The sequence below is a fragment of the Epinephelus lanceolatus genome, chromosome 2 (genome assembly GCF_041903045.1).
Source record: "Epinephelus lanceolatus isolate andai-2023 chromosome 2, ASM4190304v1, whole genome shotgun sequence".
Classification (NCBI taxonomy): Eukaryota; Metazoa; Chordata; class Actinopteri; order Perciformes; family Serranidae; genus Epinephelus; species Epinephelus lanceolatus.
Genome location: NC_135735.1, coordinates 50,341,013 through 50,365,557, shown reverse-complemented (window position 1 = coordinate 50,365,557; position 24,545 = coordinate 50,341,013). Strand labels below are relative to the sequence as shown.

The following is a 24,545-nucleotide window of genomic DNA, read 5'->3' as shown; positions in this document are numbered from 1 at the left end:
GTCAAACTTCCTAGGAAGAGATCGATTTGAAGTGTTTTTCAAAAGATTCAAACTGGCGGAAAATCTACATAACCAAAAGTTATAGGTTCTTGAGGAGAGGCATCTCTGTGCAAAGTTTCATGTCTCTACGACATACGGGGCATGAGATATGCCCATTCAAAGTTTGCAATTTCAATCGGTTGCAATAGCGCCCCCCTTTGGCCAATTGATGTAATATTGCTACATTCGCATCCTCCCATGACCCTCTACCACTTTGCCAAATTTCACATGGATTGACCAAGTCAGTGAGGAGAAAAACGTGAAACAGACACACACACAGACACTCCCACAGACAAGAATTTTCGTCATTATATAGTAAGATAAGCATTAGAAAACTGTAAATAAACAACAAAAACTGATGAATTGTTTCAGCATTGGAAGCAATTTGAACCATTGTATTAATAAGTAAAACATAATTGTAGCACATACTGTAGTAATAAAGTACCAGCACAGATTCATTGGGTTGTATTTGATCCCTCAGGCTGGGGACCAGCGCTGGGTAAGGACAGCTGGCAGCGCTCTGCACCTCCTTCACTCCCTTTACGGCCCTTTCTCAAAGCTCTACGGGATTGGACGATGTTCCAAGGTGCAGTATGATGGGAGACCAAAAATCTCATTTAATCTAGTTGAATTCTCAGATCCACTGTGATGTGTTTGAGGTTTATGTGAGACAATGTGTCTGCTGTGAACTGTCTGGTACCAGATGGCATATGAGTCGTGGAGGGAGCAGGTGGAAGAGGGAGAACAAAAAGCTCGTATAGCTGAAATAGGAAAGGTTTTTCTCATTGACAGAGGTGAGAAGACACATATCTGTAATATATCAGTGGATAACATGCTGAGCTGTTCTGTCTGTCCTCCCTAACACTGTCATTGTGTTTGCAGATGTGGACTTTGTCACTCCTCTGTGCTCACAAGTTGTCTATGAGGGACTCGTGGATGATATTTTTAGAATCAAATGTGGTGGGTATCAAAGCAAACTATGGAATGTCTGTCTGCTGAGACTTTGTCCACATTATGCCGGTCTTACACTAAACCACTTCTCAAGTGAGTTCACTGTCACAGATGGATTTCTAATGTTGGGATAGATTCTGAGAGTTTTGTTAGTTGTGGCACACTCCCACAATCTCAATCATGTGGTGTGAGGGTGGTCACAAAACGCAGTCTGGGCTGTCTTAGTTGCGTTTTTCTCTTGTCATGACCATAGACTGCATATAAAGAGGGTTAGGGTCTCCACTTACTCTGTGTACAAAATTGAACCCAAAATATCCTAGAAACAGCTGCTGCCATCTTGTGCTGGTGACATCATTTGCTGCTAGAGAATGTGCTGTGAGATCTCTGTGGTATCAAGTTTCCCCCTTCCCATACTCATCCCACCAATCACGAGCAGCACCATTGAACACAGGCACACATTTTGCTACGTTACAGGTATAAAATAATCATTGGATTGCATGCCATAAATACAGGCCATTAACCAGGCTGTAGTCAATCAGATCACAAAATATGAAATCATGAATATCATATGACAAAATTATATTTTGGCATTGCTATTGTATTTTTTTTTTAAAATGCTTATTTTATAGATTGTCAGATGCTGTTTTTGGCTTGCATTTTGTCCATGATGCACTATTACAAAGTCAGTATATTATTTGGATTTTTGTCAGACAGAGTAAGACACTTGAAGACATTGTTTTAGAGCTGGTCTTTTGTGGAATTTAAAAATAAAATTAGTGAGTTAATACTCACAGCTCTGGCTGTGTTGATTTCTTGTAGAATAAAACATTCCAGTTGTGTAGTGACACTGGTGCAGATTTGCTGTGTACTGTCAACATGTCGCTGTCTCATCACAGCATCTGTCCTGCAGGATGTGTGGAGTTTGGACCTGATGTTTCGTCTTCTGACAAAAGTATTAAGGTCATGCTGAACTCTCAGGATAAGGTAGGTTGGTGCTGACATTAGTGCGAGTTTCGGGTAAGGTGGTACTCATAACCTTTCTTCAAGGTTGGCAGGTCTGCAACAGAAACAAGTTCCTTTCCGGTTCCCGCATCTAATTTTGAACTGTTCAGAGCATTTCGACCAAAAATAATTAGGGCCCGAGCAACGACGAAGTCGTCCGTGAGGACCCTATTGTAATCGCGCTGTTTATTATTATTAGGGCCCGAGCACCTAGTGGTGCGAGGACCCTATTGAAATGCAAGGATTTTTTATTATTAGGGCCTGAGCACCTAGCGGTGCGAGGACCCTATTGAAATGCAAGGATTTTTTATTAGGGCCCGAGCGACGACGAAGTCGTCCGTAGGACCCTATTGTAATCGCGCTATTTATTATTATTATTATTATTCCGACATTTCGTGTCCCAATTTCGCCCCTTTCCCAAATTTCAAAATGCTTCTAACTTTCCACATTCGTCCGGCTGGATCCGAAATTCGATATTTTTGGGTGGTTGCACGTGGTCACCACTAGGTGGCGCTATAATCAAGGAAAGTGCGTTTTGGGTCATAACTCCCATATACTTTGTGGCACATTCAAAAACCTTATATCCCCGCGTTCAGTCAATTGTGCTGAATCTCGTGTATAGGCCATGGCCATTTCCGCCTACCGTTTTTTTTTTTTTTTCCCGCAAATTCGCAAAATGTCGCAAACTTACTTTTTCGAACTCCTCCTCGGCAATTTCACCGATTTGCACGAAACTTTGCACACAGCATCTGTGGAGTCTCCTGACAAAAAGTTATTAAAAGAATTTCGATATTCCAAAGAATACTTAAGTTATTATTTAGTAACTTCCTGCAGATTTAGTACAAAACAGGAAGCGTTGCATATCTCCACATTGGTGTGTCCGAATGACATGAAACTCAGTTTACTACTTCCTGATGAGGCCCTGAGGCTCAGTGCAAAATTTCGGGTGATGACCACAAGGTGGTGCTCATTAAATTGAAGTATTTTATATCTCAACATCGGTTGGGTGGATTAACATGAAACTTGGTATAATTATTGTCAATGCCCTCCTGAGGATATGTGACGAAGGACTTACCGATCCGCCACTAGGTGGCGCTCAGGTGGCCGTCTAATTTAATATTTGGCACTGTGCCAACACCATAACACTCATGGAAATAAAATTGATAGGGGTGGTATAGACTGGCCCCTGTAACTCGTACACCAAAAATGACCAGCAGGTGGTGCTATTTTCAATGCAAAAGCGTTTTTGGCTAATAACTCCCACATAATATGTCGCACATTGTTAAACCTTCTATTTACGTGTTCTCTGAATTCAGCTGAATTGTGTGGTGTAAGCCACGCCCACTTTCGCGGTAACTTTCCATTTGCTAAATCGCAACAAATGAAAAACCTACTTTTTCGAACTCCTCCTAGACAATTTCACCGATTTGCATGGAACTTTGCACACAGCATCTGTGGACTCTCCTGACAAAAAGTTATTAAAAGATTTTTGATGTTCCAAAGAATATTGAAGTTATTAAATAGCAGCTTCCTGCAGATTTGGTACAAAACAGGAAGTGTTGCATATCTCCCCATTGGTGTGTCTGAATGACATGAAACTCAGTTTACTACTTCCCCATGAGTCCCTGAGGTTCTGTGCAAAATGTCAGGCGATTACCATCAGGTGGCACTCTTTAAATTGAAATATTTTATATCTCAACATCAGTTGCTCGGATTAACACGAAACTTAGAACAATTATTGTCAATGCCCTCCTGAGCATATCTGACAAAGGAGTTACCGATCTGCCATTAGGTGGCGCTGTGGTGGCAGTCTAATTTAATATTTGGCACTGTGCCAACACCATAACACTTGTGGAAATGAAATTGATAGGGGTGGTGTAGACTGGCCCCTGTTACTCGCACACCAAATATGACCAGCAGGTGGCACTATTTTCAATGCAAAAGCGTTTTTGGCCCACAACTCCCATGTAACATGTCGAACGTTTTGAAACTTTATATCTCAGTGTTCCCTGAATTCAGCTGAATTGTGTGATGGAAGGCACGCCCACTTTTGCATTAAATTTCCATTTGCAAAATCGCAAACAATGAAAAACCTACTATTTCGAACTCCTCCTAGGCGATTTCACTGATTTGCACCAAACTTTGCATGAAGCATCTGTTGACCCTCCTGACAAAAGGTTTTTAAAAGAATTTTGATAGTCCAAAAAACGCCCAAAATATAAAACAACAAATTCCTGCACATTGTTTTCAAAACAGACAGTCTTTCATATCTTGACCAAATACATTCCGATTACCACAATACTTTTGCTGATTGTGTTCCATGGCCCGATGAGGGTTTGTGCAAAATTCGGTGCAAATCGGCCAATAGGTGGCGCTCTGGTGGCAGTCTAATTAGTGTGAATGGAAGTAAATTGGAAAATCTTCAAATCCTCTTCAAAACTCATCGACTTTCAACCTCTTCTTGTCCCTCATACTTTGAGCTAGAGACACCATGTCAACTTTTAAAGAGTCAGAAGACCTTGAATGCATTAACTGTACATAATTATCTATCTTTATCTTGGCCATGACCAATATTCTTTTGTTTATGAATACTGGTAGATAACTATCTTGCCACCAGGTGATCTTTGGCTGTTCCTAAAAACAAGAGACCGCACATGCGCAGTTGCACACTCTCAGCTGATTGTAAACAGATAAGATGGCGACAAGACGCAACTTCAGTGTTCATTTAAAGCTAGACATTTTGAAATATTCCGAACAAATGTCGGGGGAATATGCCGCGGGGCATATGACGCCTGGTATGCACAGGACGGCAACAAGACCTTCACAAAAGGAGGGAACATGAGAGCAGCTGACAAAGGCAAGATAACGGCTTACCGTTTCCAGGTCCAGTAATTTTCTCTTTGGTTGGTGTCATGACTGCCCAGTACCTGGACAACCGAGCAGTGGCGGAACACAGGTATGTGGCGTGTCAGAGGAGAAACGAGCCGTTAACATTTCTCTTTGTGTTAGGTAACGTTAACGGCGTTAGGCTGACCAAACGTCCTCTTTTGCCCGCACATGTCCACTTTTCACGTCCCGTCCGAGGTGTCCGGGTCTTTTTTTATAAACTGATAATGTCCGGTTTTCCGTGTGTTTGTGTGTGTGTGTGTGTGTGTTAGAGTGCGGCACAGCCGCATATTTCTGTTCGAACCCGAACCGAGCCCGACATTATTTATAACCAAAGCACTGAGTTTGTGCCACACAGTTGTTACGGTTACAGGCTCTTTAACCCTATGGGCCCGAACGACGCATAGTCCGTCCAAATTCACACCTGTTCTTCTCTGTGGATTTTCTCCGCGACCAGACAAGACCAAGCACTTGACGGTAGTCCAATGTTTTCACAGTGAAAAAAATGATAAAGATACACTAAAATTATGTATAACAGAGCTTTCATACAGCTCTGCACACACATTATTGTTGGATGGATTACTCGCGAATGCAGCATCACACAGAAATACCATGCATATCACATGAAAGCGCAGGAGCAGAGCTTTCCAATGATACCACACATCATTGTGCTGTCATCCCATCATGCTATAAATACAGATTAATTGTCTACAAAATAAAAACCTGACGAATTTCTTTACAGCCCATTATACCGATCTTGTTATCAGTCACTTCATATAGTGAGGAATATCGTATCTTACCACGTCTTAGGCTTGCGTGTGTTTCTCCCTGTCTATCCACACTTGTAGTCCAGCTTTCAAGATGCAAATATCTCCATATTGTCCAGTTGACACTCCATCAGTCTCCCCTCTTCAGATATGGCAGAATATGTCATTTTCCAACTTGCTATGCTGAGATACATGTAAAAATGTAAGAATTTAGTAACACAAATTTGTTTTTTTCATTGATATAAAAATTTATATAAAATACAGGCACATAGAAGGACATAAAAGGATGGCAAATGGATAGCCCACATTGTCCTGAAAAAAACAAGATATAGCATGTGTTGGGGGGGGCGGGGGGGTGCGCCGAGGGATGGTTTGCCCAGGGCGTAAAACTAGCCAGCACTGATATTTTTACCGTAACCATCTTTTTATCTATGGAAGCCCATTTTTGCCATAATTATGAATGTAGCCTTGTTTTCAAATTAATTTGTGGCATGTGTGTGGCATCACGGTGGCTGCAGATGGGACAGAGGATGAGATGATTCACTGTTTCAAGGCAGGACAACTAGTACACTGTGCTGTAGTAAATAGTAAATAGTGGTGATTTACAAAAACACCAAAAACTATTTTTACTGTTAAAGTAAAGTTTGTTACTGTAAATAATACATTACTTTATTTGTAATACTAGAAAAAAATGTTTTTTACTGTAAAGACAAGTTTACATAAATATTTCTGCTGTTTCAATTTAAAAAAAAATACAGTATTTGTATTTTCAAATTTGGCTGTGATTTTTTTTTTCTTTTATTAAAAGCCTCCTTCAAACAGTAGCCTGCCCCTATTTGTAGCCTGGTCCCAAATTATTTTTTTGTGAATAGTGGCCCCGGCTACTATTTGAGGAAATACTGTATGTATGTAACATACAGTCACTGGCCACTTTGTGTACACCTGTCTAATCTAATGCAATCCAGTAGAACGACTATACCATGATTTTTTTCCCCGAAGCTTATACATTTTCGGTTATTGTTGACATTGTCTAGAAAGTGGTGATTCTAATTTGTTTATTATTGAGGTCATAGTGAATGGTGGTGGTGTACTGGGGTGGTCTCCTAATTTTGTCTAATTGAGGGGGACAAATATTAGGAACACTTTTAAATATATTGCACTCCAGTACACCAACACCACCCACTACGACCTCAATAATAAAGTAGAATAATCACTTTTCTGACAAAAGCTGAAAAAGTAAAAGCTTTGTAAACGTAGAATGTGTGGCAGAGCTGTTGTATTGGATTGTATTAGATTGCACAAGTGTACCTAATAAAGTGGCCAGCAAGCCCCACATTTACACCACCAATCCATGCCTGCTCTGGGTCTCCCCACAGCCCCTGGTTGCTCGGCAGCCTCAGCCCCTGAGACCATGCTGATCAAAAGTTATTAAAAGCTTTTCTCTATGTCAAGGGGTGTGGCGGCTATGACGCCGCCCTTGCCACCAAATCAGTTGGCTTTTTGATGGCTTCAGCGACCTCATATCCTCACAAAATTGATACACAGGCCAAGAATGGCGAGCTCTTACATCTGATAGGGCCGTTGCCCATGGGGGGGGACAAAATGCCTCTATAGTCCCCCTTGAAATTTTCAAAAAACCCTCCCCATAGGGATTTTCTTGGAGTACGAAGATGAAACGTCACACCACGTCCGGGTTAAGTTACTCTGAGTTTTCACATACCTGCTTCAGTGATGCGTGCTGCTGGCCCCCCGCGATAGCGCGGGAGAGCGAGGGCCCGGTCAAAGCGGCTTGCAGCTTTAATTTAGTTTGTAACCTGAAAAGTTGGTTCCCAGTTGGTGTATACGTGTGTATATATACTAGCAGCTCCCGTGTTCTGCAAGATAAAATGACAGATGTTTTTGTCAAAGAAGAGAGCAGAGATAACAGCTTCAGTTCCCTCATGGAAAGGTAAAGCAGTGAGAATATACCTACCTCATACATCCCCACTTCACAATCTTTGAGAGGAACACAGACGGAGTCGACCTTTAAGATAAACATCTGTTTGAACTCTCATGTCTTGTAGGTCTTCAGTGAAATTAGAAATGAGCATTTCTCCAACGTCTTTGGGTTCCTCAGTCAGAAAGCCAGGAATCTCCAGACTGCGTATGATGTGAGTAAATGTGTCTTACCCTCATCAGTCACTATAACTAAGCTGGCTGACAGAGCTAACAGTTTTTCTTCTTTATTAATTCTACAGAAGCGTCAGGGGATGGACATAAAGCAGATGAAGACGTTTGTTGCAGAAGAACTAAAAGGGTTAAAACAGGAACATCGCCTACTTAGCCTACGTGAGCGTTGCTGCAGTATACTGTATATCACATTGATTGTCACGTCTCAGGTAGTATATGCTGAAAAGCACATTCTCTTTTAGACATTGGTGCTAGTGAATCAATAATGAAGAAGAAAACGAAGCAGGATTTTCAGGAGCTGTTGAAGACAGAACACTGTAAGAATAATCTACACTTTCCTTTAATTAGATTCAGGTTTATAGTTAAATGTGATAATTGATGTTGCTTTTGCATATTTTTGTAGGTGTTGCTATTGATACAAATCTTGATGGAGATTTGTTTTCTGTTCCAGCTTTACTTGATGGATTTGAAATCCGTGAGAGCATCTCCTTCATAGAGGAGCATATCAACAGACAGGTGTGTTTAAACACAGAGTCACAATCTGATACAGTGACAGGTAAAATACAAATAATATTGTGCTTGAAAAATATTTAATCTTTTAAATTTCTCAAGGTCTCCATGGTAGAAAGTCTGAGGCTGCTTTGTCTTCTGTCTATCACGGAAAATGGTCAGTTTTCCTTATTCATTCAAACTGAATAGAAATTTTAAATGCAAGACTTGTTTTTACTCCCATTTTTTTCAGGTACAAGTTAAAGATCTAAGACCTTTTTCTGCGCTCAATAGATACTCGTCTCTCTCTAATGGTTGGTTGCCAATTGGATGAAATACATGTTAGTGTGCACTTTTCCTTTTCTAAGATAATCCATCCACCTGACAGGTGTGGCATATCAAGATGCAGATTAAACAGCATCATTACTACACAGGTGTGCCTTGGGATGGTCACAATAAAAGGACACTCTAAAATGTGCAGTTTGAAAAGATATTTATTAGGATTTCATAGGACTAGCGTTACAGAAATGCATTTGTTGGTCACAGTCAGTATCTGGTGTGACATAATTTGTCTCACACAGTGTGACACATCTCCTTCACATAGAGTTGATCACATTGTTGATTGTGGCCTGTGGAATATTGGTCCACTCCTCTTCAATGGCTGTCTGAAGTTGCTGGATATTGGCAGAAAGCGGAACACATTGTCATACACACCGATACAAAACATGTTTGGTGAGTATGCAGGCCATGCAACATGTTTTCAGCTTCTAAGAATTGTGTACAGATCTTTGCAACATGTAGCTATGCATTATCATGCTGGAACATGAGGTCGTGGCAGCGGATGTATGGTATCTCTGTGCATACAAACTACCATCAGTGAAATGCACCTGTGTTTGTTGTCCGTATGTCAGCCCATACCATAACCCCACCGCCACCATGGAATACTCTGTTCACAACATTGGCCGTAGCAAACCGCTTGCCTACACAGTGCTATACACACCATCTGCCATCTGCCCAGTACAGTTGTAAACCAGAATTCACCTGTGTAGAGAACACTTTTCCATAGTGCCAGATGCCATCAATGGTCAGCAGTTGCCCTCTCTCGGTCAAGACCCTGGTGAGGACGACGAACATGCAGTTGAGCTTCCCTGAGATGCTTATGGAAGTCCTGGGCTGGTGTGGTTACACATGGGCAGTTGAATGTACTGCCAAATTCACAGGGGACGTCTTATAGTAGTGAAATGAGCATTCAGTTCATGGGCAACAGCTTTGGTGGACATTCCTGCAGTCCGCCTGCCAATGGCACACTCCATCTGTGGCTTTGTGTTGTTTGATAAACCTGCACATTTTAGAATGTCCATCTATTGTGACCACCCCAAGGCACACCTGTGTAGTTATGATGCTGTTTAATCAGCATCTTGATATGACACACCTGTGAGGTGTGGTAAGGAGGAGTGCTCACTAACATGGATTTTACCAAATATTTGTGACCAAAATTTGAGAGAGATGTACCTCATAAGTCCATAAGAAAGTCTTAGATCTTCAATTTAAACCTATGAAAAATGGGAGCAAATACAGAAGTGGTTCACTGAATTTTCTGTTCTGTGTAATTTTATATGTAAGACAGGCTGAAATTATTTTTATGCTGTATTAGTAACTGTTTGATGGTGTTTTCTCACAGGACTTCTGCCAAAAGACTACCGCTCATTAAAAGCACAATATCTACAGGTGAGATTTAACGTGTCTGAGAATGGTTCATTACTTCACCATTTCTGGGATTCCTGTGTTCCCAGGGGATATCCAGATAACAGATATCCGGGCCAATTGTGCGCTGGTCATTGTTTACAATCTGATTAGCAACTAGAGACACGAACATAGATACTTTTTGTTGTAGGTCCAGATGTGATTTCAGCTAATCTCTATTAACAGATATCTGAACGTAGATAAAATAGAAAAATTCTGTTTAAAAGTTAGGACTTCAGCAGATGATAGCCCTTGAGATAAAAGATTTCAGCTCAGCCAATGCGTTCCGCCTCTTTTACTCTCCACACAGACTGTTTACCTGCATGCAACCAAAGCCTGCTCAAACGTGATTTGACTTGGACTACAAAGGGAAACCAGTATGCTTCCAGTACCAAAATCTTGTCCAGTTGCCTTCAGATTCTTCATTCATATGCAGAAATCTGTTAATAGATTTTAGGTAATAAGTAAATACTCACTAGAGCATGAAACATGAATTAAACCTCAGTTGAAATTAGTAGTCAGTAATGCGCTAGGCCATTTGCTCCTGTTTGAGTAAGTTTTGCAAAAAAATCCTCATTTTAATGTTAACCCCAGTTAAAGAGCCACTGGTGTCAACCAAGCGCCAGGGGTGATGAATGAAGCCAATACAGGAGTGCTAAAAACCGCAGTTCTTTGAATGACCACTTGAGGCTGGCTGCAGAAGCCAGTCAGTCCCCATAGATCTCTGTGTTAAAATGTCCAACTTTACAGTTGAAATAAACATGTTTACAGCCTGATACAAAAAAAAAAAAAAAAAAAGGTTTTGGTCTCTAATTTCAGCATTAGTGACAACTATACAGGGGCTGAATTTTTCTATATCTCAACTGGTTACAGGCTTAGAATTAGGTATCAAACAATGTTCAAAACAGGATCGCTTCGTGGACTCATCCTTGGTTAGAGGTGCTCTTTGGACACAAAAGACACAAAATGCATACAAAAAACACAGAAAAGTCCAAGGCACTCTCTTTAAATCTATAAAATGCCTTTATTCACATGGCATTGTCACAGTGACATTAAAAACCAAACTCCGACGCGTTTCGGCATATAGCCTTCGTCAGGGAGTCAAACAGAGTTATGAGGAAACACCTTATTCTTTTGTAGTGGTGTTCCACCAATGAAAATCTTCCACCTGGTCCCAGTGACACAGAGAGAGTGTGGAAATCAGCCAACCCCTGTAAAGACCCACCTTAAAATAAGATAAAACTGAAGAAAAAGGGCAAAATCATCAGTATTGACAATCATCAGAGAAGTTAAAGGAACATGCAGCGATTTATACAATAACAGTGGTTGTCCAAACAAACAAATATTGACAACTTAAAAAAAATAATGAATTCAGAGAAACACTGTAAAATCTAGGTCTTCATTAAGGCCAGGATGTCTGGTAGCCTGTAATTTGTGTATCCAAAAAGCTTCCCGTCGGTTCAGTGTTTTTAGTCTGTCACCTTTACGTGTGGAGGATGGAATGTGGTCAATACCAAAGGCTTGTAAAGTGGATGGATTACTGTTATGGAAGTCCAAATAATGTTTTGCCATAGGGTATTACTTATTATTACATTACCAGTGCGGATGGCATATTTGTGTTCTGCTAACCTGTCTTGAAGATGTCTTTTTGTTCTTCCAATGTAGAACACTTTACAACTGGGACACTCCAACCTATAGATGACAAAAGTAGTTTTACAGTTTATGAAATGATTGATAGTAAACTCTTTCTGAGATGTGAAATCTATAAATGTTTTATAGATTTCCTTCCTTTGCCTTAATGAAGACCTAGATTTTACAGTGTTTATCTGAATTCATTATTTTTTCTAAGTTGCCAATATTTGTTTGTTTGGACAACCACTGTTATTGTATATATCGCTGCATGTTCCTTTAACTTCTCTGATGATTGTCAATACTGATGATTTTGCCCTTTTTCTTCAGTTTTATCTTATTTTAAGGTGGGTCTTTACAGAGGTTGGCTGTTTCCCACACCCTCACTGTGTCCACCTGTAGAGGCCACACCCTCTACAGGGGTTGGCTGATTTCCACACTCTCTCTGTGTCACTGGGACCAGGTGGAAGATTTTCATTGGTGGAACACCACTACAAAAGAATAAGGTGTTTCCTCATAACTCTGTTTGACTCCCTGACGAAGGCTATATGCCGAAACGCGTCGGAGTTTGGTTTTTAATGTCACTGTGACAATGCCATGTGAATAAAGGCATTTTATAGATTTAAAGAGAGTGCCTTGGACTTTTCTGTGTTTTTTGTTAGAATTAGGTATAATTGATTGACAGGCTGTCCCATTCTACACTCACTTGGAAACAAGACCCTGAGATACTTGAACTCTTTCTCTTGGGGCAGTAACTCAAAAGTGCACAAAGACTAAATGTAGTATGATAAGGAGAAACTCCATTTTTAGTGTGTAGTGAGCCTCGAGAACTCTTCCTCCCAATTCAAAGTTTCAATTGTAAGTACAGATGGGTATTGTGGAACATTTTCTCTGCTTGACCTCATCAGAGCTATGGGGTGGACCACCTGCTCACATTTGCCAACCTGAGACAGTTAGGGCTGTTGGTGGAGCAACAGCAGGGAGAAACGCTGACCGTAATGGAGAGCAAAGTGGGCAAACTAGTTAACGACAAAACTGCAGGTAAAACAGGCTTCATTTTGTGTATTTAACCTCATAATCACAGTCTGCGCTGTCTCTCTCTATATGCACAAACCTATCGAGTTATTTTAAAAATGTTAAAGGACAGATTTTCTCATTTCTCTTTTTTTATTTTGTTGTTCATCTTCAGGAAAACTGACGGACGCCTTTTCTTCTCTAGCCAAGAAGAGTAATTTCAGAGCCCTGAGCAGAAAGCTCAGTCTGGTATCATCAATCATCTTTACTATTGAGCTCTAAAAGTCATTTTCATCAAGTCACAGAATACCAGAATGGTGATTAATTTTTACCACACTGAACAGTTATTGTATTTTGTGCAAAGGTGCCAAAGTCAGATGCAGAGTATGACCTGCGTGTCCCACGAGACATGGCCTACATCTTCAGCGGCGCCTACGTCCCTTTGAGCTGCAAACTTATCGAGCAGGTGAGTAAACCAGTAGGATTCATGTATTCCACAAGATCTGACTTCGTCTCTGTGTAGAAGATCGTGAGTCATGATGAAACTTTATTCTGGTGTGGTCATGTGCAGGTGTTGGAGCGAGACGGTTGGACGGGGCTTGAAGAAGTCGCCAGGCTGCTAAATGGGCATGAATTTGCTGTTACAGGTAAGTTTACAAGGAGATATTAATATTAAGTCCATTAACGTACCTGGATGACTGTCAGTTTTCTGCAGTAATTTGAGGATATGTAACCAACAAACCAGTTTTTATGCCTCCACGCCAGCGATAGCCCTAGCTGGAGGAATTACGTTTTAGGGTCGCCCATCCGTCCTATTCTCAGGAACACCTTGAGGAAATTGTCTTAAATTTTGGCACAAATGTCCACTTGGACTCAAGAATAAACTGATCAGAATCTGTTGGTTCAAAGGTTCAATGGTCAAAGTCAGTGTGACCTCATAAAACGGAAGAATTCATACACTAATTATGACAGAACTTCACACAAATGTATAATAGGATATAATGAAGAAGTGATGACATCGAAGACCGTTAATAAACCGAACGGCCCACTTTGAATACATTTTCTGAATCTGTGTCATTTGGGTTTTGCCACTGCCCTGCCCTTTTAGGAGACCAGTGGCAGCCTTCAATCCATTCACTCCAATGAGAGAAGTGAACATGAGTACAGATTATGACTGTTCCCTTCACCCCATAGTGACTTAAGTAAACACTGGACCCTTCTAAACATTCTTACATTGAAGCGGTGTACCTACACCAGTCCAAGGAAATAATGGCCATGCATCATACAAATGTCTTTTAAAGTTCTATTTCCATCCTTGAATCCTCCGCAGACACTGTGAAAATGTGTGCGCCTCTTGGACCATGCAGAATATTATTATTTTGGGCTGTGTGTACTTCCTTTGCAACCATGTTGGCTCTCTGTTCTGTAGCCATGATGGCGTTCTCTGCCGCCGTACTGCTTCAGCCCATAATGCCACCAGTGTGACCCCCCTGAACTCTAGTCATGTGACATAAAAAGGAATGCATTTTTCTTTAACTGAACAATTTTTTTAAAGGTGGTGTATTTTAAATAATTTTTAAATTAAAGTTACCTTTATAACTACCTATTTCTTACATTTTTAATTAGTTTTTATTGACAATGAATTTTAATGTTAATGAAATTATGACAGAAAATATGAAAAGCATTTCAATTAAATTTCAGTAAAAAGTGTCTCTCAAACAGGGACGTGATATTCTCAGGGACAAAATTTGTCCCTTGATCTGACCTGATTTGTCTTACAGCTCCACAGATTGCTGTAAAACGCCGCAGTGCATTGATGAATGTGTCAGTTGTTAGCACTTCCAACATTTCGATGTGGATTGCTCTAAAAGATAAGCAGGTTAATATAAGCCCATACCTTTTGTACTCTTTACCACCCTGCGTAGTGAGAAAGGGTCCAAAAATGGTGGTGAGAGATCAACACAGCTAGCAGGGAGATCTGCCATTTTTGTGTCTTGTTGGTCTGCAAGCTCTCCTGCATGTGAAGCATTGTTTGATGTAGTTCACCACAACTTTGCTACCACCAACTACCCAGTAACCATTTGCTCTGAGCTCTTTGAGGGTCTGGCCTCTTCCTTGGTGCTGAGTTTTTTCATGACTTCCCACCCTGAGAACACTATATTGCAAAATTAGGTCAAGCTGAAACAACTGATGGTTTTGTGGCAGTTTGCCATGACTCAGTATTTGTGTTTCCTCTTTTTGCTAGTTTTTCCGTTTCCTCTGTTTGCTAGTTTCTGGATCCGAGCAACAACATTCAGTGCTGTATGCCATCTTGAAAAAACGCTCAAATCTCCCCAATAAACTGTTTTCTTCAACTAGATTTGTTTCGTTTTGCCTTCTGGATCTCCCACCTGTGGGAGCCCCAAAGCTGTGGAGTTCGTTTTGGTGTCGCAATCCCTCTTTCCCACAGGAATTTTGGTCCAGTAAGCCAAGTTTAACTAATGAACTCTGGCATCTTGAGGCTGTTGGAGGCGTGATCCGCTGGGTTTTGGTCAGTCTTGATATAGTACTATTGTGTTGGGTCTGTTGTTTCTCTGATTCTTTGGACTTGATTGGAAATGAAGACATGAACTCTTTGGGCTTCATTTTTAATGAATCTGTCCAAAAGTATTCTTGGTTGATTTTGAGCTCCAGCTCCTCCTTTAACGTACTGCTGACTGCTGAGGAGACCACTGCAGCTGTTAACTCCAGTATGGTTACAACTTTGGTGGGTGCAATCCTTGCCTTACCTATGACTAAAGAGTAATGCACTTTGTCTTCTGTTACCACTTGGGTATATGAACACTGACCGTACCCATATTCCTTGGTAAGGAATATACCAAATATTCTTGGGACAGTTCTCTCTGTGTCTCTATCCTGACAGTCACCGTCCATGAACTTAATATGTCATCCTTGAATTTGGGATTTTTCTCAGATTTCCCTTTCAGCTGCTTCAGCCACACAAGAGCCAGCCGCTTATTGTTTAGCAGTTGTGGGCGTGTCTTAAAGGGGAGAGGCATTTCTAGGTGCCCATCCCCATTCTGGTGTATCCTTTCATTCAGTAACTGCATGAGCTGTATATCATTATGTGATATGCTCTTTTTCCCAGGATTAGTATCTCTGAAGTCAGCTTCAAGGGCTCTGATTACAGTGGCTGGTGTCAGTGGTGGTCTTTCTTTGTCAGCTACACGATGGCACAGACCTGTCACTTCTGTTGACTTGCAACCTCTGGTGAGCTGCTGACAGTGCTCCAACCCAGGTCAGTCTTGATGCCATACAAGTCATCGTCATGTCCTGTGATGACTTGTTGTGGAGCCAAGGCTTTGGGGCAGTCATAGTCTATGAGGTGTCCAACCTCATACTCCATCAGCTGTGGTATTTTCTGTGCTATTCTGTTCAGATGTTTTCACCTTTTGTCAGTTTCAGTAGTAGGAATGTGAGAACGCTCAAGTGGGATGAAATCTCTGGTATAAGCAGGTGGCAAGTTGACAAAGCTTTGTGAGGAAAATCCTCTAACTCTAAGACCATTGACTCTGAAAAAAGGAATCTTTTCCCATCAAAGCGGTAAGCTTCAACTTGACTGGCCCTGATCCCACCCCCATCTTCTCACATATCTCTTGGTCTACAAAAGTGTTGCTACTCTGTGTATCTAACAGGGCATACACTAAGGTCTCTGTTTCAGGGGTGGTGGTTGAAGACATCCCTATAGGCACTATTATGGATGTGCTCCTACCATCACACAGCAAGACAGGGAGGATGTGTTTTCCTCTGCTTGTTTAGCATGAGAAGAGGATGTGTTTGTAGCAGCAGGACGATCTTCATGAAGTGCTGTTGGTTGAGGTTTCATACATATGCCACAAGTAGCTTTATTTTTGTAGTCCTTGGAGTCATGGCCTTCCCTTAAGACAGCCAAAGTACAGGTTGTTGTCCAATATGAACCTTTTCTTTTCCTGTAGGGGTTTACTGGCGAGCTTCTGGCATTTGTGGATAGAGTGATCTCCTCCAGAGAACATGCATGGGACTGGGTTTGGAGATGGAAATGAGGTGCTCGCTTTCTTTGATCCCCTTGAGTCCTTTGAGCTGTTCTCCACAGCACTGTATGTTTTCATAACTGTAGTTCATTTATCTGATGCTTTCATGTTTGTGATGAATGCATTAGCTTTTGGGCACTTTATGTCTCTAGTTGGCTTTTCTTCAACATGTTTCAAAGCATGAAACAGTGTCACAGGATTGCATCCAATATCTGCTTCTTTGGCCACAACATCAGCAAACTCCTTGAAACTGGGGTATTCCTCTGTTTGTTGTAGCTGCTTTGTATCGTGTTGATTCTGGTGAGAGGTCAGCCAGGGAACCTCTGGAGCATCTTTTGATTTTCCTCAGTCATTTGGCACCTGGAGCCCCTTGATGTGTGGCACAGTGTTGCTGCAGGCTGACAGAAAATCACTGAATGAATTGAATCAGTCTTTGGCCATTTATTCAGTTTCTCGCTTAATACCCGCTGGATTACAAAAGGATGGCCGTACCATACCCTTTGTTGGTGCTTTAAGTATAACACAGTTTGTTCTTGTCTTTTTTATGCAGCTTAAGTGGCCACAAAAGCCGCACAATCCTGCTGTGAATTTCTGCAAGACTGGTTGAAACAGGGGCTCTCAACCTTTATAACTTAAGGCCCACTTCTGATTGTTCAATACTTTCCAAGGGCCGCGTCCCCAAATAACATGATCAAAAAAAGAAGAAAAAATAAACTGGCCTGTAAATACATGATATGCCACTGTCAGCTGTTAATGTTGTGTTGTATTTAAGTGTCTCTGGAGCTTTGATGGTTTTAGCGCCACGTTTGACAGGATTTCACTACATTGAACACACAGTGTGCTTACAGTTCAGCATCACTAACTGCCATTATGGATCCAAATTTCATGTATTCAGGGTCACACTCCCTCATCACACACTGTGGAACTTTAACTGGCGCAGGCTTGTCTCCCACATTACTTTACCGTTTCAAAAACAGACTCTTTTTGCCACACTTCATCTGAGGGAATGTTAGTGAGCTAACAGTAGAATGGTTTGTTTCTACCAGATAATGTGTCATGATTGGCGTGATGATATTCAAATGTGACTGGTCAGTGAAATTATGTATTTTTATTTATGAGCAAATATAGATATAAAAATAACTAGCTTTGTAAATTACAAAAAAAATTGATTTTTTATTTAATCTAACCACTACTCACTGGATGGCACTCACCCACTAGTGTGCCGCTGCCAATTGTTTGAGAATCGCTGGTTTAAAGCAGTGGATCCCAACTGGTCCAGTCACAGGGTCCAGATTTCTCTTTAGTCATTTATTCAAGGTCCTAACACTTTAATACATTCAGTGTCATGCTTGCGTGTCTTCAAGCTACTTTGCTGTGTCTCTCTCAAGTAGCTGTCTGTTAGTCACTCACTCTACAACAGGAAATGTCACTTCAAAATAAAAGCTCTGTGACAGAAATTCACTGTACTAATAAAAGAATTAAGTGTGTTTTTTTTACAAACATGACACATTTTTAGGTCACTTGCTGTCCATTCAGAATGGACTCGTGACCCACCTTTGGACCACGACTGACCAGTTGGGAACCACTGGTGGGTTAGCATGCTACCTTAATTTTGTGAAAACAAACGTTTTCTCGCATGCACCCACAGTAAACAAAGAATCCAAAAAAGGTGAACATGCTAAATGTGTTGAAGTAAATGGGAACCATGATTAACAACAGCAGGATTATATCAAAATGTCCTCTTACAAACTCTCACACAACTCCTGCAGTATGATCCAAATCTCTTTTATTCAGTTTTCGCAAACATGCATTTTCACTATACACATTACAATTTAAAACACACCAATACAAACACTTTCATGCTTGGCCTGGGCATACCTGGGCACACATGTGCATGTGAACTCTGCTTAAGCGGAGCTCATATACACGTGCATGCTGAGTTAGCTCAGGGTACGCTAGTCACACGCGGAAGTGTGTTATATTCTAAATGTTTTGAATAGATTAATGCTTGAAGTTTTGTGTCTCATTAGGCAGCAATGGAGCTGATTTAAAAGTCAGGAACGATGCTCAGCGCATCATCCTCGTCATGTTCCTTGGTGGCTGCACCTTTTCTGAGATTTCAGCCCTGCGGTTCCTCGGCAGAGAGAGAGGTAAACATGGGCTGGATGCTGATGTTACAGGAGAATAACATTCATGCACTTTCACTGATATTCACCAGCACTGTTTTGCTGCCATAACTCCTGGAAATCACCCAACATCCAAAGGAAGAAAACATCTCATGTTACTTTCAGCAACAATAGTTATTCAAAACTAGGTTTTACACCCTTATGTATTTGTGTAAGACAAAAAAAATTAAACCTACTTACATTCAGTAGCTGTGAAGAATGTGTACAGCGTGGCTGGGCTTTAAAGGAAATGATCATTTGGAATTCAGTTAGTCACAACATGTTATCCTGGATTTGTGGAGAAAACTGTTTTTCACAACCGCAAAACTATATTGAAACATCTTATTACAAACTCTTTCACAACTTGTGCAGTATGATCCAAGTCTCATTTATCCAGTGGTAGGCTCAGTTCTGGAAACTGCAATGCATGACTAACGCCTTAGTTCCACTTATGTATGTATTATGTATGTACGGAGATGAGTCAACCGGAAGTCCATTCATTGCTATGGGAATCTCCGTGACATCTGATATGCCTGCAAAACTCCTACCCTCTGTAATATTTCGGTCTGGAATTTGCCTCGAGTACGTTTAAAAAAAAAACAAACTTTTGCGGTGGATTTCAGAGAGACTGTATGGCAGTGTGCTAGCTTAGCTAACAGGCTGCTAACTAGCTCACAGGCTAGCCTTCAATTCACTTGCCTGTGTTGATTTTCAAGAGAATTGTATGATTAAAAAGAACTTGTTCTCTAGCTAGTTTTAAGATGTTTTGAATCTGAGTAATGTTATTCTGCTAAAATATAGTTATACATGATATACAGTCAGTTTGTCATTATCAGTTTGATATGAAATAGGGTCAGATTTATCAGTCTGATGTGATATACAGTCATCTTTATCAGTTTGATATGAAAGTGCAGGCATATGATCCGTTCAGCCGTTCATACATTTTTTTTTTTAAATTCATTTTAGCCTGTACAGCTGATCAAAAGACTAGGTTACACTAACAACAGACATTGATAAACTGGAAGTGTACAAATGCCATGAATTCCTTTTCATAAAACAAGCTGGATGTCTTTTGTAACTTATGCCCTTGTTGCTTTGTGTCAGAAGACCAAGAAGAAGAAGAAGTAGGTTCAAAATGATATTAATAAACATTATTCTTTTCTGTTTTCAGGTTATAAATTCATTGTGGTAACAACTGCAATAACAAACAGTTCAAGACTCATTGAGGCATTGCTAGACAACCGTGTATGAAGCCTGTCACCACATCACCATGGACAGATACTGAGACATTCCTGCAGCCACTTGTCATGCATTCCCTTGAGCAAACTGATGTCAACAGATGGAAAATGTTCACTTCTGCTCTGTGTCTGACAATGAAGGCACTGTAAAGATGTATAAAGCTAATACATGTTTTTAACACACTTGTTGCTTCTTTACTTTATTTGTAGTTTTGCAGAGGTGAAATGTAAGTTTGTAAGTACAGATTTGAGGTACTTGAGTATTTCCATTTTAAATTAATGTTACTTGATACTACACTCCATTACATCTCAGAGGGAAATATTATACCTTTTACTACACTATATTTGTCTGACAATTTTAGTTACTGTACAGATTACAGTTTTTACCCCCTTCCTACACAAAACCACGTATCTCCAGATGTGTTGATGGTGAATGTTTGTGATAAATTGAAAGATGAGGTGTTCCTTTATGTGTTGAGAACATTTTCCTTCTTAAGCTTAATTAACTCTTAAAAACCCTCTTGGATCAGTTGGAAAATACATGGTCCTCACAGGACAGCCACGCAATGATTTTATAGATTATGATGCACTGCTGTAGATTAAACTACCCAACAGTATATAAAGGTGAGCACATCCTTAAACATCTACAGCGGTAAAATGACAAGCACACTTGAATGTAAGGTTTCGAGTAAGCAGAGTATTTTCACAGTGTGGTATTATTATTTTACTGCAGTAAAATGATCTAAATACTTGTTTCGCCACTGGTCTGCCGCATAGATTTTAAAAATAAGGTCTGCCCTGAATTTTTAAGTCTATTATTAACAACAGCGCAGTTGTTACATCAAGTGTCAAACTGCTGCAGAACATTGCCACACCCCCCATGACACCAGAATGTTTGTTTTTAGTCACGAGTTCTTCGGCGGTGGGCGGTTGATTCATAATTAACTGCCGAAGCTCCCAGTCAGGGGCTTCTCGAAGCTCCCGGCAGCCGGCATTGGTTTCATACAACATTCGCACCAACAGAAGGAGCCAATCACAGAACAGATCACCGCAGACTGCGTATTTTGAACTGTGTACAAACGGACAGGACTGAGAACAGGCAGAGAGGTGATGCTTCGCTCCTCTCTGTTATGAATTTTGGTTGTTTGAAGCTATCCAGAAATAATCGCGACAAAGAGGAATTTTACGATGAGAAAGAGGTAAGGTTAAAACTTTCTCTAGCGATAAAGTCAGTTTATTTAACATAACGTTATGTATGAGATAATTCGATAGCAAGTTGATCAGATTACATTAACATTAGCTAACACCAATGTCGGCTAACTCGTTCGGATGAGTGAATTCTGTGTCCTCTTTGGTTTAAATTAAATGTCTTTTGAAACGATTTATCGATAACCGAGTAGTGGTCGTCTCTGTAGCGAGGTGCTGGCAGCAGAGGCTGTGTCATGCCTGAATAAAGCCCTGTGCCACCTGAAGGACATCTGGGAGAAAATCGGTATCCCCGAGGATCAGAGACTGCAGAGAACTAATGTTGTCAAGAACCACATAAAGGTGAGAGACATCAGCAGCATGTGTCTACAGTAGCATTTTTTTTGTTTGGCTGAGAAGCTCTGGGAGTATTCTCAGAATGTTTTATTTATTTATTTATTTATTTATTTAAGTTAGAAGGGACAGTGCACATTAATTAACATTTGCATGTAAATATGCCGGATTATAGCCCCTGGCTAATTTTCATCCGTAGTCCCTTGGCAGGTTGATTTTACAAAGTAGTAAAAACGTTAGAAGAAAGGAAAGGAAGAAGAACGTGATAGTGAATACAGTAGATCACCGAGGACAAAAGGAGAAAAAAATTCATACCTTATAAGAGAAAACATAATAACATGGTGTACAAACATCAAAAACTGGGGCCATTGAATTGAATGCCTGTTTGTAAATACGGCCTCTGGTTTATTGGCAAGTAGTTTTCACCTAATACAACGAATGTGTTTTGGTGTTTTTATGCATAAGAATTTCAGGGTTCCCAAGGTCATAGATAACCAAGAAAAAAAACGTGATGGAATTTCACAATCACAATTCCAGGCCAGGAAAAGCAATGGAATTGGTAAAATCATTGACAATTTTGGAAAAGTCATGGAATTTTGTTGTGTGTAATGAAATTGTTATAGTAGCCTTTTGTGAATAACCTTCCATGTAATGTAACAACAGCAAGTTTATTTTCTGTAGCTGTCATTGTAACGTACCTCTAATATGCGTCGCTGTGTGACGTTTTGTTTATCATCACATATGCCTACACGTGTTCACTTTCTCCCGGCTTTCCATCTCACCCTTTAGGTATGCCCACCAGCTGAAATTATGTTCCAATAGAGTTTAAGTCGAGTTTTGCGGAAAAAAAAAAAAAAAAAAATGGAAATTTTGTCCATGAAATGTGTGGGACCCCGGCAGTTAATATAGTAAGAGAAAATAAAACAAAACATAAAGCCATTACTGCAAAGTCAAGAAACATAAATATAGAATGAAAACCTTTACAATTAGCCTAAAGACGTGTCTCAGGCGTGTGTTAAGGTGTTACATACCTTTTTAAGGCTTCTTGACATGTTTTGGCAGAAACTTCCGCCTTCCTCAGAAGTGTCACTTGGTGGTGGTTGTAACGCATCTTTATCAGCTGATCTGTCAATCAGCTGATGTTAGGGAGGATGACCATCCTGTCAGTTTTGTCAAAACTGAAGTTTCTGCCGAAACATGTCAAGAAGCCTAAAAAAGGTAATGTAACACCTTAACACTTGTCTGAGATAAAAGAGCAACTAAAGTGAAGGTCAGTAACATGACAGGGTTTAAAGGGAGCATTTCAGAGAGGCAGATTCTCTCAGAAGTAAAGATGGGCAGAGGTTCACCACCCTGCAAAAAACTGTCTAAAAATTGTGGAACAATTTCAAAAAATAAGACTTTGAATATCCCACCATCTACAGTACATTATATCATCAAAAGAGTCAGAGAATCTGGAGATATCTCTGTTCGCAAGGGACAAGGCCGAAGGTCAATACTGGATCCTTGAGATCTTCGGGCCCTCAGGCAGCACTGCATTAGAAATAAAACAAATGCAAGGTAAAGTTGTATCATGCAAAGAAGAAACCATATGTGAACACTATCCAGAAACACCACCATCTTCTCTGGGCCAAAGCTCATTTAAAATGGTCTGAGGCAAAATGGAAAACTGTTCTGTGGTCAGATAAATCAAAGTTCTTTTTGGAAACCACGAACACCGTGTCCTGCGGACTAAGGAAGAGAGGGACCATCCAGCTTGTTATCAGTGCAAGCTTCAAAAGCCTGCATCTCTGATGGTATGGGGTTGCATTAGTGCCTATGTTGTGGGCAGCTTTCACATCTGGAAAGGCACTATCAATGCTGAAAAGTACATAGAGGTTTTAGAGCAACATATGCTCCCATCCAAACGACGTGTCTTTTAGGGAAGGCCTTGCATATTTCAGCAAGACAATGCTAAACCCCATACCGCATCATCACAACAGCATTGCTTCACAGTAGAAGAGTCCGGGTGCTGGACTGGCCTGTTTTATTTTGTTTTTTATTTCCTCCAACTACAGGCTTTCATTTCCTTCTTGTTATCAGCATTAGGACTAATCAGAGTGATGGCTCATTCATCACAAATGTGAAGTGATGTGTGAATGATTAATCAATCATCAGTTAACCTCAGGTGCATTAAGTTTGTCTTTTTATTACTACAGCCACAGCAGGCTATTTCTATTCAAATTATTACTGTTGCATTTACAAGCCGATGCTAGATTAATAACGCTAATACCAAACTTTCTTATTTTCACTTGAGGCAGCAGTGAGACAATGAGGAAGCTCCACAAATTGTTGAAGGAAAAACTGCAAGATAAAAGGATGTAATAATGTTATGCAGCAATTAACATGTCATGTATACCTCAGTTGACGTGCTTTGTGCTTACTTCCTGCTGTGTTTGCGGACATAAGTAGTGTATATTAATAAGGACTGGTACTAATAAAGCAGCATTTTTTTAACACCTGTGTCTGTAGCAGGGACCAGTATTAATGAATAATAGATTAACAACATGGCTGAAACTAGATATATGGTTGCAACCTAGTAGCTGGATACTGGTAAGAATTTCAATACCCACAAATATATGGAATACTGATTTATTTTTTATGTGTCCATCAGAACTTACTAGATATGATGATCAAAGAAGAGGAATCTCTGAAGAAGAGGCTCATAAACAGCATTCAGATATGCAGGACAGAAATGGAAAAACTCTGCCTGGAGCTTCAACTGCCTGTGTTTGAGGTAACAACAACTGTAACATCTTCAATGTTCAAAGCACTGTTACAGCACAGCTTGAGAAACCCTTTGTAAAGTGACTTTGTTGTTATCTC

General features: G+C 40.4%; 2 protein-coding genes across 6 annotated transcripts in view; both read left to right on the top strand.

Annotated features, from left to right (window-relative positions):
• Window positions 1-20,324, top strand: part of vps33b (VPS33B late endosome and lysosome associated) — a 39,658-nt gene extending 19,334 nt beyond the window's left edge. For both annotated transcript variants that reach the window (XM_033643461.2, XM_033643470.2), the window contains 16 exons: window positions 521-625; window positions 743-833; window positions 922-999; window positions 1,901-1,974; window positions 7,709-7,795; window positions 7,883-7,973; window positions 8,057-8,131; window positions 8,266-8,330; window positions 8,427-8,481; window positions 9,985-10,031; window positions 12,584-12,716; window positions 12,865-12,938; window positions 13,054-13,155; window positions 13,261-13,336; window positions 18,769-18,888; window positions 20,075-20,324. In XM_033643461.2, the coding sequence (XP_033499352.1) occupies window positions 521-625; window positions 743-833; window positions 922-999; window positions 1,901-1,974; window positions 7,709-7,795; window positions 7,883-7,973; window positions 8,057-8,131; window positions 8,266-8,330; window positions 8,427-8,481; window positions 9,985-10,031; window positions 12,584-12,716; window positions 12,865-12,938; window positions 13,054-13,155; window positions 13,261-13,336; window positions 18,769-18,888; window positions 20,075-20,154 (1,353 nt within the window). In that variant the 3' untranslated portion in view covers window positions 20,155-20,324. The remainder of the gene's footprint in view (window positions 1-520; window positions 626-742; window positions 834-921; window positions 1,000-1,900; window positions 1,975-7,708; window positions 7,796-7,882; window positions 7,974-8,056; window positions 8,132-8,265; window positions 8,331-8,426; window positions 8,482-9,984; window positions 10,032-12,583; window positions 12,717-12,864; window positions 12,939-13,053; window positions 13,156-13,260; window positions 13,337-18,768; window positions 18,889-20,074) is intronic.
• Window positions 20,325-20,452: 128 nt separating this feature from the next.
• Window positions 20,453-24,545, top strand: part of prc1b (protein regulator of cytokinesis 1b) — a 38,898-nt gene continuing 34,805 nt past the window's right edge. For all 4 annotated transcript variants that reach the window (XM_033643486.2, XM_078162302.1, XM_033643480.2 and 1 more), the window contains exons 1-3: window positions 20,453-21,340; window positions 21,557-21,689; window positions 24,334-24,456. In XM_033643486.2, the coding sequence (XP_033499377.1) occupies window positions 21,330-21,340; window positions 21,557-21,689; window positions 24,334-24,456 (267 nt within the window). In that variant the 5' untranslated portion in view covers window positions 20,453-21,329. The remainder of the gene's footprint in view (window positions 21,341-21,556; window positions 21,690-24,333; window positions 24,457-24,545) is intronic.